At 44.8% G+C, this 20,182-nt stretch overlaps 1 protein-coding gene across 5 annotated transcripts in view; it reads left to right on the top strand.

The window, feature by feature from the left end:
* The window catches only part of FBXW5 (F-box and WD repeat domain containing 5), a 164,275-nt gene that overhangs the window by 52,276 nt on the left and 91,817 nt on the right, over window positions 1–20,182 (top strand). For all 5 annotated transcript variants that reach the window (XM_033960641.1, XM_033960644.1, XM_033960642.1 and 2 more), the window contains one exon: window positions 684–858. In XM_033960641.1, coding sequence (XP_033816532.1) covers window positions 684–858 — 175 coding nt within the window. The remainder of the gene's footprint in view (window positions 1–683; window positions 859–20,182) is intronic.

Below are 20,182 nucleotides of genomic sequence, written 5' to 3'. Positions count from 1 at the left end.
CTCTCCCTCCATCCCATCATGGTAAGCTAGGGAATCCCACATGTGAAAATATGCTGCCTGCTTGTCCTGGGATAAAGCACAGTTACTTACCATAACAGGTGTTATCCAGGGGCAGCAGGCAGATATTCTCATAACCCACCCACCTCCCTTGGTTGTCTTCTTAGCTTGCTTACCGAACTGAGGAGCCGTGAGCGGCGTTGGGTGGGAGGGCACTCGCACATGTGTGGTGCGGGCAGTTTGCAAACTTTCTCAAGTTCTTCAAGTGGCGATGTACTTTTAAAGCTGTCGGTGCCAGGGCTCTGTGGTTGACGTCTCCCACATGTGAGAATATCTACCTGCTGTCTCTGGATAACACCTGTTATGGTAAGTAACTGTACATTTTGAGAATGACTCACTTTTTTAAACTGCTGCTATAATGGCTGCGACAGCAGCCCGTTGATTTTTAATGCAAATTTTTTGAAAATCTAGCTCTGAGTTAGGATTAGTCAACTGCATATTCCAAAAGCAGTTCAGCTTTATTCTTCTCTGGACATTATCTATGTATCCTTAGAACTCGTAGTACTGGGCTCAGTTAGGTGTTGTATCTGAACACCAAGCTTGAGGAATTTCAGTAGTAAATGGGGCTCCTGGAGCCTGCTTTGTGTTTTCTCTCTCTTCACATGTCATGTCTTGCTCCCTTGCAGATTTGGAACAATGACCTGGTGATTTCGCTACTTCATAGTTTCAACATGAGGCCTTACAACTGGAGCTATACCCAATTCTCACAGTTTAATGCAGATGACTCCTTGCTGTTGGTGTCAGGGGTGTTTGTGGGACCACACAATTCTTCATCAGGAGAGATTGCTGTTATCAGTTTGGGTAAGGCAGCCATTTCATCCTTCTTTCTTTTTCACTTGCATTCTGTCCATATCCATATCAGAGGCAATTTCAACAAAGTGGGTTAATAAAAAGGAATTTGCATGTGAAAATTATTTATTTTCAGGTATATTGGTTATCTGGAAACTGATTTGTTTGCTAGGATCAGTTCTTGGTGCTTTTGAGATACAAATGACCTGAATTTGGCTCTGTGGGCAAATCTTTCCAAAGCAGCAAATGTGGTGGATTTTTAAAAAAAGTATTATTTATTTGGATTTATTAACCGAGTGCGTTCCCTTAAGATTAGAGTAGCAGACTTGGAGAAGCTGAGGAAGACAGAGAAGTACATAGAGGAGACCTACAGGGATGTTGTAGAGAAATCCCACCTTCAGTCTGGTAGTCCCTGTACTGCCTTGGAGGAGAGAGGTCTTCTAGAAGGAGAGCATCACCCTGGTGAAATAGGAAATAATCCTGTAGCTAGGACCCGCCCACCAGGGGATGCAATATCCTCTCGCACCGAGGATGTGTCTCCAGGGGCTTCTGCCCATGGGGGAAAAGTTAGGACAGAGGTTTTAGTTGGTGATCGATTATTAGGCATGTAGATAGCTGGGAGGCTGGTGGGTATGAGGATCGCCTGGTCACTTGCCTGCCTGGTGCGAAGGTGGTGGACCTCACTCATCACATGGATAGGATTTTAGATAGTGCTGGGGAGGAGCCAGCTGTCCTGGTACATGTAGATACCAATGACATAGGAAAATGTGGGAGGGAGGTTCTGGAAGCCAAATTTAGGTTCTTAGGTAGAAAGTTGAAATCCAGATCCTCCAGGGTTGCATTTTCAGAGTAGCTTCCCAGTTCCACGCGCAGGACCCAAGAGGCAGGTAGAGCTCCAAAGTCTCAATGCAATTCTGACCATGTCTCCCCACTCCTAGCCAAACTTCACTGGCTCCCATTGATTTCCAGAATCCATTTCAAATGCTCTTGCCTGGCTTTTAAGATCATTCACGGCATCCTTCCTCCTTTAATCCCACTATCTTATAATTCCTCGAGTCCTGACTCTACCAGACCCGCCCAAAGGTATAAATTATCCTTCCCCTCTCTACACGGTATTCACTATGCAGGCAAACTTGGAAAATCCCTTCTCTTCAGAATCACAGATCTTTGGAACGACCTTACTACCCCGCTGCGGAACCTGGGCTCCCTCCAATTATTCCGCAAGTAAATGAAAACCTGGCTTTTCACTAAAATGTAATTCTATCCCCCCTTAATCTTCTCTTCTATATATAAGTTCATGTAAACCATTTTTTTCCTTCTCTTCCTATATTTTAAGTTCTTGTAAACCGTGCCGAGCTCCACAACATCCGTGGAGATGATGCGATATATAAACTTAAGGTTTAGTTTAGTTTAGATAGATATAATAGGCATCTCGGAGACCTGGTGGAAGGAGGACAATCAATGGGACACTGTGTTACCTGGGTACAATTTATATCGCAAGGATAGAGTGGATCAAATTGGAGAGGGGGGTGGTTGCGCTATATGTTAGAGAGAATTGAATCAAATCAAATAAACATTCTGCATGACATAGATAGCAGTGTGGAATCCTTATGGATAGAAATACCATGTGTGAAGGGAAGGAATATAAAGGTAGGGTTATACTACCATCCCCAGGACAAAATGAGCAGACAGATGAAGAAATGTTTTCAGAGATTAGGAAAGCTGGAGAAATGGGCAACATCATAATAATGGCTGATTTCAATCCCTCCGAGATGATATTTGGAAAGATCTTAAATGTGGTAAATAAGGATAAGAAACTTGGATTTGTAACAGATGCAGAATTTAAATTCCTGACAAATCAATATTACAAGGTTCCGGTGTTTTACCTTTTACCAAAGATTCATAATAATTTTTTTGTTTGTTTGTTTGAAATAATTTTTATTAAACAGAAAATAGGATGGACATACATGGCAGGCCAACACATAATAATTTGATAAAGCCATCTGGATGCCCTATAGTCTCAGCAAGAGACTCTATGCTTGAGAGAGTTTGTAAATATATAGACTACCACCTCCAGGCTTGACTGGGATCTGTTACTTCCTTATTGAGAGACATTTTCCTTATTGAAAGACACACTTTTTCTTCAAATGTTGCAAGATTGGAATGGATGTTTGCAAGAAATTTCATTTTTGGTTACAGTGGATGTAGCTTCATTGTACACCTCTATTCCCCAAAAAGAAGCCCTAGATATTTTGGCAATGAGTCTGGATCAGAGGCCACATCTCTATATAGTTCCTACTGAATTTTTGGTGGACCTAAGTGAGATAGCAATGACATTGAATTATTTCTTGTTTTGGGGGGCTTTTTTTCAGCAATTCTCCGGGGTGGCGATGGGGGCATCATTTACCCCTTCAGTAGCAAATTTATTTATGGGCAATTATGAACAGCAATGGGTTTGTCTACTTTTCAGCAATATATACCTCTATGGGTCTGGTTCATTGATGATATTTTTTTTCTATGGACAGGCCCATTGAATATTCTGGAGGATTTTGAAAGATACCTGAATGGGTGTCATCCTCAGATTAAATTAGAAATGAAATATGATACTCAGAAGGTGGTGTTTTTGGATGTGGAAGTAATAAAAATGGTGACTTAGTTTGATACCTCAGTACACATTAAAGCTACTGACTATAATTCTATCCTGAGATTTAATAGCATGTACCCATATCCTGTGAAAAATAACATACTGTATGCATAATTTTTAAGGTATGGATGGATTTGTAACACCCAAGAGAAATTTATGGAACAATCCAGTTTTTTGGAGGAGAAACTGATTGCCCGGGGTTACCCTGTAGCTATGGTTAGAAAAGCAAAGAAAAGAGTCCTCTACAACCATAGAGATGCTTGGTTACGATACTGTGAGAAAACACAGGATAAAGATTTGCTTCCTTAAATATTCAGCTTCATCTGTTCAGCTGCAAAGGGCAATTCATCCTCATTGTTCTATGTTTCGACTCCATTCATGCTTTAATTCTTCTACCTTCCTTTTTGCGTTCTAAAGGAACAGTAATCTAGGAGACACCCTGAGTCCAAATAGTCTTCCAGTGATTGTAGATGATGTCTCCAGTAACCCTAGAGAACATTTGAAATGCGGGAACTGCTCTATGTGTATCTACATTAGAGGTGTCATAGTCCCTCCTCGAGGGCCGCAATCCAGTCGGGTTTTCAGGATTTCCCCCAATGAATATGCATGAGATCTATTTGCTTGCACTGCTTTCATTGTATGCTAATAGATCTCATGCATATTCATTGGGGAAATCCTGAAAACCCGACTGGATTGCGGCCCTCGAGGAGGGACTTTGACACCCCTGACCTACATGATGGAAGGGAATATCTTTGAACATCCCGAAACACATATGAAATATGAACTGAAATTTGATTCGACGTGTGCCCTTGTTCATTGCTATACATTGGACAGACATCTAAAGTCCTGAAGACCAAATTGCAAGAACATAAATCATGTATACAAACTGATATGTTTGAGGAACCTTTGGTAATTGCAAACAAGCTAGACATGATTTTAGTACGCTAAAATGCATTGTTTTGGGAAAATGTATATCTTCCATAAGAGGAGGCAATTGGAGGAGATTCCTGCGCCAGCGTGAACAGCGCTGGATCTATAATCTAAATACCATCATCCCATAAGGATTAAACAACAGGGTTGAATGGTCAGCTTTTTTTTAAATTCGAGCCTGATATCTGTTTTATTTTTTTCCAGCTATGTGTTTGACACATTCTATCATGATGTCACCTTCCGACATGAGTTGTGATTGTTCACACTGCTATAAAGGGGAGGTATTTTTTGTTCAGAAAAGAGAGCATTTGTGAGGATCCAATTGTCTCTTTATGCCATTGTTTTCCTGAAAGCTGATTGGAAGTACTCTCAAAGAGGGAGGAATTCATTGCCCTGATTTGAGGCTCTGCCTGAGCATCTGTTTGTACCAGCGCCATTTTTCCTGAAACCCGTGTGGATTAGCCCAAGTTTGTTGCAGTGTATGAGAGCGCTGTAACTGGAGCATGGTCATTTATCCCCTGATGCAGCCTTGACCGGCGAAACGGGGACTCTCTATCGGGATATTGGTGTTTAAAGCAAGCGGAAGCGGTGTGACAGATAAGGTTTTTTTTGCTTAGTTTTGATAGTGCTTGGTGTTTCTACACAATAGTGTTTGCTTTTTGATTTGATGCTGACTGATCCTGTGGACTAAATACATGGACAAAGTGATTGATTTGCAGAATATTTCTCTGTGGAGTTTTTTGAGCCCATAAAGCGTTAACTGAGGCTTTTTTCTCCACAAACATGTGGAGGGGCATAATCAAAAGAAACGTGTAAGTCCATTTTCGCCTAAGTCGCAAGTCGTCCAAAGTCAGTCATAGGTAAAGGCACATTTTTCGAAAAAAACATCCAAAAATTTTTTTTGGGAAAATCGTCTAACTATACGTCCAGCCGTCTGATTGTCCAGGCTGCTAAATCGTCCATCTTTATACCACATTTTCATCAAAAGTTTCATCCAAATCAAAAACGCCTAGGAAAAGACCTTTTGGATGTGGGAGGGGTCAGCAAAGTGATGGACTGGACACCCAGACATGGCACCTGAATAGTGGGGTACATTATAGGGCACTGCTGTGAACTTCACAAAAAGGGTGCCCCATAAACATCTCACTACAGCTCCCTTATAGGTCATGGTGAGCCCCCCCAAAACACCCCCAGAATCTACTACACCCACCTACCTACCACCCCAATAGCCCTTATGACTGCAGGATCCACTTATATGGCAGTACAAAAGGGTTTGGGGGTATTTTAGGGAGTGCATATGTTTCACCATGAATGCAGTGATTAGAGTAGCTTATGGGCCTGGGTCCTCCTCTCCAAGGTTCATTAACCCACTCCCAAGACCACTTAAGCCATCTCTGTGCAGCTCTACTAGGCTTTCCTATGCCAGGCTGCTAGGTGCTGATGTTCTGGAGGCAGATATTTAAAGTTGTGATTATGATTTTTATGGGGGTGGGGGGGTGTCAGTGATCACTGGGGTAGTGTGTGGGGGTCTGTACTTTGTGTCTGCCGTGCTTATCTGTTCACTTTGGATTGCTTTTTGTGACCTAGACCATGTTTTAAATGGCTCTCCAGGTGTCCTGGTCCTTGAGTGCGACAGATCATTTTGCTTATAGACAGCTTTCCCATTATGTAGCCTCTTTACCCATGGAATCCTTGACTCAGTCTTTTGCTGTTACATTGCAGGATTTCTTTTTTGATGCTCAGTGGGACTGGCTTTCAGTTACTCAATACCATCGTAGACTGGTGGCCTTGCAGCCGGGGAGGGATTACCATTGGCTCTTGACCTTATGGGCCCGGGACCTGGGTTGTCGCCCGCGGGTGGCATCCTTGGCTCCCTTGGTGCGGCAGATTCCCAGGGTGGTGCAGAGTGCTGAACTCCAGGAATGTCAATTTCGGGTTCTCCATCGGGGTTATATCTCCCTATGTTCCTCTACCTCTACTTGCCTGAAATGTCACCGGGTTGATAATTCTTTGGCACATGGTCTGTGGTCTTGTGCTACTATCTCCGCCTTTTGGCTGGAAGTCCGGTGTTATTTGGAATCTTTGGTGGGTTATGCACTCCCCTCGACGGTGGAGGGGATTCTTTTTCTGGCCGCAGGTCATCTGGGAGGGCTTTTTGCAGGCGACTGTTTGCTTATTCGTAAGGGTTATATTGTGGGGAAGAAATGCATTCTTAATCACTGGCTTCAGGACTCCCCACCAACCATTTGGTATTGGCGTAATAAATTCCATCTCTTAATGGTATGGGAATCTATGTCCACTCGGTTTTCTCGTTCCCGGAGTAAGCTTTTTTTGTCAGTTTGGGCCTCCTATTTGGATACTTTGCCCCCAATGATAAAAAGTCAGGTGGTCAATAGATTGCAGAAGCCAGTAGTTCCTTCCTTGCCAGTGGGTTGAGGGTAGGGTTTGGGGGGTGGTGGTGGTAGGGGGTTATTTTGGTTGGGGGAGGGTGGGCGGGGTTCCTTTTGGGGTGTGGAATTGCTGGGTCCAGGCTATCAGAACACAGGCCTGGACTCTACTTGTTTTCATGGTTCTTTTGTTGATTGTTTGGTACTTGTTCTGTATTGGAAAATGTGATTTCTGCTTCTTGTGCATATTTTGTCTTTTGAATAAACAGTTTTACCAAAAAAAAAAAAAAATGGCCTAAGTCACAACATCTAAGTTCCGTCTAGGCCAGACATGGGCAACTCCTCGAGGGCCAGAATCCAATCAGGTTTTCAGGATTTCCTCAATGAATATGCATGAGATCTATTTGTATGCACTGCGTTCAATGCATATTCATTGGGGAAATTCTGAAAAACCTGATTGGATTCCGGCCCTCGAGGACCGGAGTTGCCCAAGTCTGGCCTAGGCTGTGTTGTAAAACCTTTGGTTATACATGCAGTACGACTAAGTCTAGGACGGCCCATGTCCCGCCCAAATCCCGCCCCCGACACTCCTCTTGAAATGCCCCGTTTAGCTCTGGTTGTTCAGCAGCACTGGGAAGGCCTAAGTTGTTTTTAGATACGGTCAAAACCCGGTTCGATTATTGGCACTTGGACATCTTTCATTGATAATCGTCCAAGTGCCGATTTAGGCCGGTTTTTGGACTTATTTATCTTTCGATTGAGCCCCATAGGCTTTGTTTAGCCGAGTGACTTATACTTCAATTTCCCTATATTCTATATTGTAGCATACAGGGGTCAGTGGAGTGATCATATCTGTGTCAAGCATAATTTTTTTTGTTTTTTCTTTGATTTTAATTACCCTAACATTGACTGATTAAATGTTACATCGGGGAGTGCTAGGGAGGTAAAATTCCTAGATTTCATAAATGACTGCTTCTTGGAGCACATTAGTAGTATTGTTAAATCAACATTTTTCAGACTTCGTCAAATCCGTCCAGTTTCGATATTTTTATGCCCAAATTCACTTAACATTTTAATTCATTTCTTGGTAATTTCTAAAATTGATTATTGGCATGCTCTATTCAAGGGAATAGCCCAAAATGAAATCAGACGTTCACAGTTTATTCAAAATGCTTCTATTAAACTTATAACGAAAGCTAAGAAATTTGATCATGTGACACCTCTCCTTAAGAAAGCGCATTGGTTCCCAGTAGCTCACCATATAATGTATAAACTAAGTCTGCTTACTTTCAAATCTTTGCTATACAAAACTCCTGCTTTTATTTATAAATTACTGATTCCTTACACCTCAAATAGATTAGTGGGGTCAAACAATCAACATTTATTAATAATTCCCTCACTTAAAATTATTAATACACGGTGGCAATTCATTTTTTTCTGTCACAGCCTCCCAAACATAGAACTCACTCCCTATCTATTTAAGGGAAAAACGCAACTTGGACAGATTCAAGAGCAAATTAAAAAGCTTTCTTTTTAAGTATGCATTTGATAATTAGAAAGCCTGACTAGTAGCCTTATTTCAATTGCATTTCTTTACTTCTCTAAAGTACATGATCTCTCCCTTCCCAGTGTTGTTTCCCATATATGTCTTATTTACTATCAAACAACTTGTATTACTCTTCCCTTTCTTTCCTTTTGTTTTAATATGTTTGTAATATTAGTTTTTAATATGTCTTACAAGATTTAGTTTGTCGTCTGCTTTGTTGTCCCCTAAATTTTGTAATTTTATCGATTTGTACATTACTTAGAATTTTGAATAAGCGATCAAAAAGTACAATAAGTTAGGCACGATCTCCCCCTGCAGAAACCATGTTGGCTTGTTTTCAGAAGTTCGTTTCTTTCCAAATGTTCATCGATGTTTTCTTTTATCAGTGCTTCCGCCATTTTCCCCCGGAACTACAGACTGGTGAGTCTCACCTTGGTTCCGGGGAAAATGGCGGAAGCACTGATAAAAGAAAACATCAATGAACATTTGGAAAGAAACGAACTTCTGAAAACAAGCCAACATGGTTTCTGCAGGGGGAGATCATGCCTAACTAACTTATTGCACTTCTTCGAAGGAATTAACAAACAGATGGACAGAGGAGACCCCATAGACATCATATATGTGGATTTCCAAAAAGCCTTTGACAAGGTGCCACACGAGCGTCTACTCCGGAAACTGAAGAACCATGGGGTGGCGGAGACGTACATAGATGGATCAGAAACTGGTTGGCGGGTAGGAAACAGAGGGTAGGGGTGAACGGAGAAACTTTAACTAGGACTTCAGCAGAACTAGATTTAGGAGTAATCAGTGCAGACATGAAAACTGCCAATCAAGTGGAGAAAGCTTCATCTAAGGCAAGGCAGATATTGGGTTGTATCAATAGAAGTTTCGTTAGCCGAAAGCCTGAAGTCATGATGCCGTTGTATAGGGCCATGGTGAGACCTCATCTGGAGTACTGTGTGCAATTCTGGAGGCCACATTACAGTAAAGATGTGTGCAGAATTGAATCGGTTCAGCGGACGGCCACCAGGATGATCTCGGGGCTCAAGGGTCTCTCGTATGATGAGAGACTGAACAAATTGCAGCTCTACACTCTCGAGGAACGTAGGGAGAGGGGAGACATGATCGAAACATTTAAGTACCTCATGGGACGTGTCGAAGTGGAAGATGATATTTTCTTTCTCAAGGGACCCTTGGCCACAAGAGGGCACCCGCTCAAACTCAGGGGCGGAAAATTTCATGGCGACACCAGAAGGTATTTCTTCACAGAGAGAGTGGTTGATCATTGGAACAAGCTTCCAGTGCAGGTGATCGAGGCAGACAGCGTGCCAGACTTTAAGAATAAATGGGATACCCATGTGGGATTCCTACGAGGGTCAAGATAAGGAAATTGGGTCATTAGGGCATAGATAGGGGATGGGTAAGCAGAGTGGGCAGACTTGATGGGCTGTAGCCCTTTTCTGCCGTCATCTTCTATGTTTCTATGGCCACTACTCGGAATGGAGGAGGGTCACGAGTGGTGTTCCGCAGGGCTCGGTGCTCGGGCCGCTGCTATTTAATATATTCATAAATGATCTAGAAACAGGGACGAAGTGTGAGATAATAAAATTTGCGGACGACACCAAACTATTTAGTGGAGCTCGGACTAAAGAGGACTGCGAAGAATTGCAAAGGGACTTGAGCAAACTAGGGGAATGGGCAACGAGATGGCAGATGAAGTTCAACATTGATAAATGTAAAGTATTGCATCTGGGAAGCAGAAACCCGAGGTACAACTATACAATGGGAGGGATGTTAGTGAACGAGAGTACCCAAGAAAGGGACTTGGGGGTAATGGTGGACATGACAATGAAACCGACAGCACAGTGCGCAGCGGCCACTAAGAGAGCTAGGTATTATCAAGAAGGGTATTACAACCAGGACGAAAGAAGTTATCCTGCCGCTGTGTCGGGCGATGGTGTGCCCGCATCTGGAATACTGCGTCCAATATTGGTCGCCGTACCTTAAGAAGGATATGGCATTACTCGAGAGGATTCAGAGGAGAGCGACACATCTGATAAAAGGGATGGAAAACCTTTCATATGCTGAGAGATTGGAGAAACTGGGTCTCTTTTCCCTGGAGAAGAGGAGACTTAGAGGGGATATGATAGAGACTTATAAGATCATAAAGGGCATAGAGAGAGTAGAGAGGGACAGATTCTTCAAACTTTCAAAAAATAAAAGAACAAGAGGGCATTTGGAAAAGTTGAAAGGGGACAGATTCAAAACAAATGCTAGGAAGTTCTTCTTTACCCAACGTGTGGTGGACACCTGGAATGCGCTTCCAGAGGACGTAATAGGGCAGAGTACGGTATTGGGGTTTAAGAAAGGATTGGACAATTTCCTACTGGAAAAAGGGATAGAGGGGTATAGATAGAGGGCTACTGCACAGGTCCTAGACCTGTTGGGCCACCGCGTGGGCAGACTGCTGGGCACGATGGACCTCTGGTCTGACCCAGTGGAGGCATTTCTTATGTTCTTATGTCCAATCAGTCTACCCAACCCTACATGCTCCATAAAAATCAATCATTTAATTCAAATTGTCCTTTTCTTTAGATATTTCTGTGCCAGAGACCCAGGGCCCCATTTGAAATTAGTGCTATTTGAAATTGAAATGAGAAATTAGTGCTCTTTGAAATTGTTAAAGCTTCTATCAAATATTTTTGCTTATTGTGTACTTTTCATAAATGTTCATATATAAAATAGAGATCTTTCCTCAGAGGCGGGCGTGACACATCAAAGGACCAAAAGCTGCCTAACTGAATCACTGCAGTGACTACTGACGCTGCTGTAGGCAAGTACTGAGAGGAGAGAAGGAAGCCATTGTTGAAGGGTGGGAAGCTGCTGGACAAAGGAAAATAAAGGGAGGGCTGCTACTGGACTGGGAGGGAGGGAGAAGCAGAGATGCTGCTGAAAGGGCAGTAAGATGAGGATACTTGGGGTGAGCGGGAACCATGAGGTCCACAAGAGTTAAAACAATGCTTTTCTGCAGTAATTGACACAGGATGTGGGTAGTGTACTTTTAATAACGCATATATTATTTATTTAGGTCTACGTTTGGGTGGATGCTGCAGTGGGAAAGCAAAATGGAAATAAAGAAAACCAAACAGCAAAACCTTTTAGCCTTTTTTAATAGAGGCCAAGACAATAGTCAAGAGAAAAGTAGTGATACTTCTGAAAATGTGCCAAGTACTAGTACTTCAAATTCAGAACAAATGAAGAAAAATAAATCTGTTGATACTTCAGAATGTGCAATACCAACCAAAAAAAACAAAAGGAAACTTTGTTAGATATTACAATAAGGAGTATTTAAAGCTTGGTTTCATATTAGCACCTGGCAGTGAACTATCGCCACGGCCTTTGTGTGTAGTGTGTTCCAAAATTCTATCAAATGATGCATTGAAACCTTCCAAACTTGCTCGTCATTTTCATTTGAAGCATAGAGATTTTATTGATAAGCCACTGGGGAGGAAGTGACATCATCGTCGCGGATGGGAGCTTGATCTGAGAGCTCCGTTCGGGCCCGGCGTTCTAACTATCTATTGCTGTGTAAAAAGCACAATTTTTCTGCCCCCGGGTGCTGGTGAGGTGTGCGAAGGTTTGGTGAACCCCATGGCAACGCGCAAAAAAGTGCTCGGCGATAAACCCGGCCAGCGCACGATGGAGCAGGTGCTGGGTCGGGCTGCACGTGGTGGGGCAGGCCCGGAGACCAGCAGTGGGGAGGCGGCGAGATTGAGTGGCGCCATCGCAGCGGTGGCCGATATGGTGGCAGAACCCATGCAGGAGGATGCCCCACCGGAACTGCTTACGAAAGCGGATATGCAACGCTGGATCATGGAAGTAAAATCTGAAATCTCGGCTGTGGCTGTGCAAGTCCGGGAAGCGGTGCAAGAGTTGCGCACTGACCTGGTGGAGGTGGGCACGAGGGTGGAAGTGGTGGAGATGCGGCTGGATAGTTGCGAGGACAATGTGATTGGTGTGCAAAGATCCCTGGAATCTGCATCTGCTGATTACCAACTCCTCCTGGATAAAGTCGAGGACCTGGAGAACCGCACCCGGTGCGGGGCCTACCGGATCTACCGGAGTATAAAGATGTTCGGGCTACTACTATTAAGCTGCTCCGTTGGCTTCTACAGGACGACTCTCTGGAGCCGGGTCTGGAGCGGGCACATCGAGCTCTGGGACCCCGGACCTCAGATTTACCTAAAGACATTGTGATCTGCTTTCAGAGCTTTGTGCTTAAAGAACAGATCTTCCGCAGAGCCCGGGAGCTGGGCACAGTCACCTGGGAGGGGCATCGATTGGAGTTCTATCAGGACTTGGCTGCGGGCACGCTTCAGAAACGCAGGGCATTCAGGGAAGTGACTAAAGCTCTGCAGCGCAGCAATTTGCGCTACCGCTGGACTTACCCCTTTGGGGTGGTTATTACTATCAACGGAGTACACACCAAAGTTACCACTGTGCGGGAGGCCCGTGGCTTGCTGCAACAAGCAGGTATTGAAGTACCGGAGGAGGTTGTTCCTCCGGGGGGAGCGGCGCCCAACCGAGCGGGGAATCCCGCCCCCTCCCGATGGCAGCGTGTGGAGAGTGGATCCAGGAGCGGGAGGGGAGGCCGGGGGGGCGGACCCTCTCTTCGAGCTACTGCTTCTACCTCGAATGGCCCCCCCTGAAAATTGACTGGTTGTGTTTGTTTCATTACTATTTTCCTTCTTCCCCTCAGAGTGGGAGAAGTGTTTTTGGTCACTCTCCCTGAGGATGAATGTTTGGGTTTTGGGTCTTGGGGGAGGGTTGTGTGGGGGATGTTCATGGACTGTTCTTGGGATGTGGGGGAATTTATCTGTGATGGGTGGGGGTATAGTGCTGGGTGGGGAAGGGGGGATTGAGTATTATTGTGTGGAGGGCTGCTGGTTGGGAGAGTTGGCTATGGGGATTGTTGTGGGGGATGTTTTGATAGTTAGTACTTGGATGTGGGGACTGAGAAATGGGTCGTGGGGATGGTTCACTTTCTTGCAAGTTGGTGGGAGATCTGTGGACTCTCACTTTGGGAGCGGGAGAGGGAGGGGTGGGAGGGAGGGGGAGAGGGGGGTATGGGGATGAATATGGAGAGGTTGGGTCTGCATCGTCCTTTGCTTTACTTAGACTATGGAGGGGTTTAGGTTGGTTTCTTATAATATTAGGGGTCTTAATTCCCCCAATAAGAGACGGGCTTTCTATAGAGAGCTGCTTCGTTTGAAGGCTGATGTTTGCTTTGTCCAGGAGACTCATCTACTTCAGTCCCATGAATCCCTGGTCAAGGACACTAGGTTTCCTCTGGCCTTTTGGGCTTCCCGAGTAGGTACTTCCAAGAGGGGAGGGGTGGGCATTCTTATTCGTAAGGGGGTTCGCTGTGAGGTACATAGGGTGGTGCGGGATCCCCAGGGTAGATATATAATGCTGGAGGCTCTGATTGAGGGGGTCTTGTACTCCCTGGTTAATATCTATGCCCCTAACGAGGGTCAGGGGGCCTATTTCCTAGAATTGGTGCCTCGAATCCTCCGGTTCAAGGGGGGTGCCCTGGTTTTGGGTGGGGATTTCAATCTTACCATGACCCCTCATTTGGATAACTCTGGGCGGGCGGATCGGTATGGGAGAAAGGATCGTAAATTGTTACGCAAGGCTTTGACTACCCTTAATTTGGTGGATGGTTGGCGGTGGTTACATCCAACGGTTAGGGACTATACTTATTTTTCGGGGATACACTCCTCTTATTCTAGAATTGATTATGTATTCATAGAGCGGGGATTGCTTCGTCGGGTGGAGTCCGCGGGGATTGAATCATTCACGTGGTCGGATCATGCACCGGTTTGGGTGAGGCTCTTGGGGGAGGGGGGTGGGTCGGGACAGAAATTTTGGCGTTTCAATGATAGCCTTCTTGATGACCTGGAGGTGGGAGCGCAGATAGAGGGGTGGCTGCAGGAATATCTGTATGTGAATGAGGAGTGTGGAGCATCGTTGGAAGCGGTTTGGGAGGGATTAAAGGCTACCCTTCGAGGCAGATTGATTGCTTTGGCTTTAGCCAGGCAGCGTAAACGGCGGGCAGACGCGGCGGAACTGCTGATTCTGATAGGTCGGTTAGAGCACTTACACAAGCGCAACCCTTGGGATACTGAGTTACGTGGGAGGTTGTTTCAGGCGCGCCGCGACCTCCAGGCTTTAGACTTGGAGCGCCTGCATCTTAATTTGCAGCTTCTCCAACAGAGATATTTTGAGTTTTCTAATAAAGCTAGTCGGCTGGTTGCCCACCGTCTGAAGGTGCGACAGACGCGTAATCAGATTCTCTCGATCAGGGCGGCCTCTGGGGAGCTATTGCAGAAAGAGGATGCTATTCGGGCTCGTTTCGCGGAGTTTTACTCCCATCTTTATACTCCAGAGGCTTCCGGGTCCTCGCAGGATCTGGACGCCTATCTAAATTCGGCGGCACTGCCCAAGATTGCTGGTGAAGATGTGGTACGATTGGACCATCCTCTCACGCTGATTGAGGCTCGTGGAGCGCTGCACTCGATGAAACTGGGTAAATCGCCCGGGCTGGATGGATTCACTGTTCGGTACTATAAACGATTTCAGGATCTTTTGCTGCCTCCTTTGTTACGCTTTCTTAATTCTCTGCAAGAGGATAGTGTTCTCCCCTACTTCATGCGCTTGGCGGGGGTTATGGTGCTGGCTAAAGAGGGAAAGGACCCCCTTCAATGTGCTTCCTATAGACCGATCTCGCTGCTGGGGGTTGACACTAAGATCTTCACGCGAATTTTGGCGGATAGACTAATGAGTTGGGTTCCCCGGTTGATCCATCCTGATCAGTCGGGGTTTGTAGTGGGAAGACAGGTGGGCGATAACACTCGTCGGGTCTATAACTTGTTTGAACGGGCCAGGAGGGGTGCACGGGACACGGTGTTTCTATCTGTTGATGCTGAGAAGGCTTTCGATAGGGTCTCCTGGCCTTTTTTGTTTCGGGTCTTAGATTCTGTGGGTTTGGGTCCGCGCATGCGAGATTGGATTCGGGTCCTCTATACTTGCCCTCTTAATTGTGTTAAGGTTAATGGGGGGTATTTGGAGACTTTTTCTTTAGCCCGGGGAACTCGACAGGGATGTCCTCTCTCCCCGCTTCTTTTTGCCCTGACGGTAGAACCCTTGGCTCAGCGGGTGCGGATGAACCGGGATATCAAAGGGGTTACGGTGCCGGGAGGGGATTATAAGTTGACCCTGTTCGCGGATGACCTTCTGTTTACGGTGGAGGAGCCTGAGAGTTCTCTGCCTGCAATATTGCGGGAGTTGGAAGATTTTGGTCAGGTGTCGGGGTTTCGTGTTAATGTGGGTAAATCGGAGCTTCTCAATATTAACTTGACTGGAGAGCGAGTGTCTTATCTCAGAGACCGATTTCCGTTTCGGTGGGTTCAGCATTCTCTACGTTATCTGGGGGTTTATTTTGGACCGCCGGGAGTGGCACTTTATGATCTTAATTTCCCTCCGCTCTTTCGGCGCATTCGCCAGGATTTGCTTGGCTGGAAAGATCAGTACTTTTCTTGGTTGGGCAGGGTGGCTGTTGTGAAGATGATGATCTTACCCCGTCTCTTGTTTTTGTTTCAGGTGTTGCCGCTATGGGTGAGCAGGAGGGCGTTGGAGGGGGTTCAAAGGCATCTTTTTGATTTCATATGGGCGGGCAGGAGACCCAGGGTAAGCAGGAAGGTCTTATATTTGGGGCGGAGTGATGGGGGACTGGGGGTACCCAACGTGGTGAAATACTACCAGGCTGCTCAGTTGCGTGCCCTTCTAGAGTGGCAGACGCAAGTACCGAAACCGTGGGTGGAGATAGAGCAAAGTTTAAATGATGGAGTGCCCTTGATGCATCGGCCATGGCTGCCGGGCAGGGTGCGACTAGTGGGTGAGGTGCCTTCAATTGGAACTTCTCTGAGGTTTGGAATCAGACCAGAGGGGGCTTATTGCAGGGCAGGCGCCATTCCTGGTATACCCCGTTGAGACATAATCCAGATTTTATACCGGGCATGGATGGGGGAGTGTTTGCTGCTTGGGAAGCTACTGGTTTGGTATGTGTGGGACTACTATGGGATCCGATTTTGGGCCGTATTCGACCCTTTGCAGAGCTCCGGGGTAGGTTTGGCTGGGGGGTCCGGGATCTGTTTCCTTACCTCCAAGTTATTCACTATATTCGGACTTCGGGTCTCCTGGGGGATTTGAGGGGGGGCAAGACCCCCTTCGAGTTGTTGTTGGGTCCAGTACTCCGGAAGGGAGTTCTGGCTGTTATCTATAGGTGTCTTAATCATAGGGAGGCCCCACATCCCTACATGAGGGCTTGGGAAGGTGATTGGGGGGCTCCTATTTCGTGGGACACTTGGGGGAATATCTGGACAGAAGTTTCCTCGGCAGGTATATCTGCTCTGCTGATTGAGAATGGTTATAAAGTCCTCTTTCGCTGGTACTATACTCCTCAGGCTGTGGCACGTTGGCAGGGGGGTGCGAGTGCACTATGTTGGCGGGGTTGTGGGGAGGTGGGCACCTACCTTCATATGTGGTGGCAGTGTGGGCGGGTGCGCGGGTTCTGGAAGGAGGTTTTTTCTAGGGTGTCCCAGATCCTTGATATCCAGATCCCGGAGAGTTGGCGACATGCCCTATTGTATTGGCATCAATTAGATCTGGCCTGGGGAGATTCTATGTTTTGTAAGCTGGCATTCACTGCTGCCAGGTTGGCTTTGGCCTCCTTGTGGAATCAAGCGCTCTCTCCCACCTGGGATATGGTGGAGCAGCGCTTGCTTTCATGGCAACTTCTTTATCACTTAACTGCTTTGAGGCATGGCAAACAACATGGCTATGCTCGCATTTGGCGTAGATTTCGGGCTTCTGTGGAGGTTGGAGGTAGGGGCGGACCGGGGATTTGAGCTATATTTGGGGCTGAACTGGGTAGGCGGGGATGTGGGGGATTTCATATTCCTATTCCTCTTCTATTTTCTGCTGTGTATGGGCTTTGATGGTTCTCAACCTTTTTTAAATGTTGTGGGTATTGTGTTTTGTCCCTGGGGGGAGGGTGGGGGGGGGGGTGGGGGCTATAGTGGTGTGTTGTTGCTTGATCATAGGGATTGCACATGTTATTTGGTTTGCAGCTCTTTGAGTGTTTTCCAGAATGTTGCACATTGTGCCTTGTTTTATTTCTTGCTGCTGCATCTACTATGTATATTTTATGTTGTGTGTATATCTCAATAAAAGCTTTATTAAAAAAAAAAAAAGATAAGCCACTGGACTTTTTTGAAAGATTACGTGATCAAATGACAAAGCAGAAAAGTGTAATGAAAATGATGACAACTACTGACAAATCACTGCTTCAACATCTTATTTAGTTGCTCTCTGAATAGCTAAAACGAAAAAGTCATTTACAATTAGTGAGGGCTTAGTAAAATCCTGCATCTTAGATGTTGTACAAGAGATTTTGGGACTTCAAGCCACTAAAAAGCTACAGGCCATACCTATGTCGGACACCACAATTCAGAGGAGAATTGATGATATGGCCATGGATATTGAAATGCAAATTGTAGAGGGGATAAAGAAATTGAGATATTTCTCAATTCAACTTGATGAGTCTACTGACGTGAGTAGCCATGCTATCCTACTGTGCTTTGTTAGGTATAGGGGAGAGGAAGACTTTCAGGAAGAACTTCTTTGTTGCCTTGACTTACTGGGACGGACTACTAGTTCAGAGATATTTAATGCTCTTGATAAGTATGTTCAAGCACAAGGCTTAGACTGGAGGAAATGCGTCGGAGTATGTACGGATGGTGCTGCGAGTATGATTGGACTTCGCTCAGGAGTAGTTGCGAAAATAAAGTAAATCGCACACCCAGAAACCTTGTCAACTCACTGCATAATCCACTGGGAACATCTAGCTGCAAAGAAGCTTTCTGCTGAACTGAACACTGTGATGAATGACGTAGTAAAGATCGTTAATGAAATTCGTAGTCGACCTATGAATTCCAGGCTGTTCACAATATTGTGTGAGAGTATGGACTCACAGCACCAACATCTCCTCCTCCATGCAGAAGTGAGGTGGTTATCATGAGGAATGGTTCTTGCACGCCTTTTCGAATTAAGAGAGGAGGTAAAGCAGTTTCTACGAGAGCGAAAATCTAATTTAGCAGAACCTTTGTTTAATGAGGAATGGATGGCTAAGCTTGCATATATGGCGGACATCTTTAACTTTCTTAATGAACTTAATATTTCCCTTCAGGGTTCATGTACAAATATTTTTAATTGAGAAATAAAATGGATGCATTCAAAAAGAAGTTGGCTCTTTGGGACAGTCGAGTAAATGAGAAAGATGTAGAAATGTTTCCACTTTTGACAGAATTTTTGATTGCAGCTGATGTCAACCAGAAAGTCATATTCAAAATAATAAATGAACATTTAAGGGCATTAGTTGAAAACTTTAATAATTATTTCCCTGAAAATGAGGATCCTTGTAAGGGTAACCTTTGGATTAATAATCCCTTCTTAGATTTAGAAGATATAAAGTCATGTGCACTTGATTCTCGTGATAAAGAAAAGATCATCGAATTATCTACTGATATCACTCTGGTATCGAGACATAAAATGATGTCATTGCCTCAATTTTGGATCTCATTAGAAAAAGAATATCCAACATTGAGTGATAAAGCAATTAAATTGTTGATTGATTTTCGACTTCCTATTTGTGCGAGACTTTTTCAGCCATGTCAATAATAAAAACCAAACAGAGAAATCGAATGGATGTTAAAGCAGCACTTCGTCTCTCAGAAACAAAACTGCAGCCATGTATATCTAATTTGCTAACACAGACGCAACAGCAGAAGTCACACTAAATAATGTCAATTACTATAAATTTACATTGTTCTTTGTGGTCACCATTAAAATCTCATATAAATTCATCCTTCTCTAAAAATTGTTGGTCTTGTAATGAACAATTTGGTACTCTTAAATTTATTTTATTTGAATGCAAATGTATGAGGGATGTTCAAAAAGTATCCGACCTTTTTTCATAAAAAATGCTCATATTCAGATTCAACAATTTTATACTAATCTCCTTCAAAATAGTCCCCTTGGGCCACCACACACTTTTTCCAATGGTTCTGCCACTGTCAAAAGTAGTGTTGGCATGCCTCTTTTGAGATTGCTCACATTCTGCATGATGTCTTCTCTTGACTGAAATCGGGTCCCTTTCAGGGGCATTTTCAGCTTGGGGAAAAGCCAGAAGTCACACGTAGCCATGTCGGGAGAGTAGGGAGCCTGAGGAATCACAGGTGTGTTGTGTTTGGTCAGCAAACTCATATCAGATATGAAGAATGGGCATGTTCGTTAGCAGCTTTGGCACAAACTTTGCTGAAATTCTCCTGAAGCCCAAATCTTCAGTCAAAATGGAATGAACGGATCCAACGCTGATGCTCACCTCGCCTACAAGTTTTCTGATCATGATTCGACGATCCTGCATCACCAGGGTCCTCACTTGGTCAATGACGATCTCATTTCTGAATGTTGAGGGCCTACCAGAATGTGCTTCACTCTCCACTGATGTGCGGTCATCTCTGAAGTGGTTGTACCACTCCTTTATCTGTGTGATGCACATTGCTTCGTCCCGAAGGTCTGTTGAATATTGCGGATCGTTTCCACTTGGGAATCGCCAAGTTTTACACAAAATTTAATGCAGTAGCTTTCAACTTTTTTTGTCATTTTATCAAAAATGAAAATCCAACGGCGCTCACAAACATTTCTTCA

This window comes from Geotrypetes seraphini, chromosome 10 (genome assembly GCF_902459505.1).
Source record: "Geotrypetes seraphini chromosome 10, aGeoSer1.1, whole genome shotgun sequence".
Classification (NCBI taxonomy): Eukaryota; Metazoa; Chordata; class Amphibia; order Gymnophiona; family Dermophiidae; genus Geotrypetes; species Geotrypetes seraphini.
This window is presented reverse-complemented; position numbering and strand designations above follow the sequence as displayed.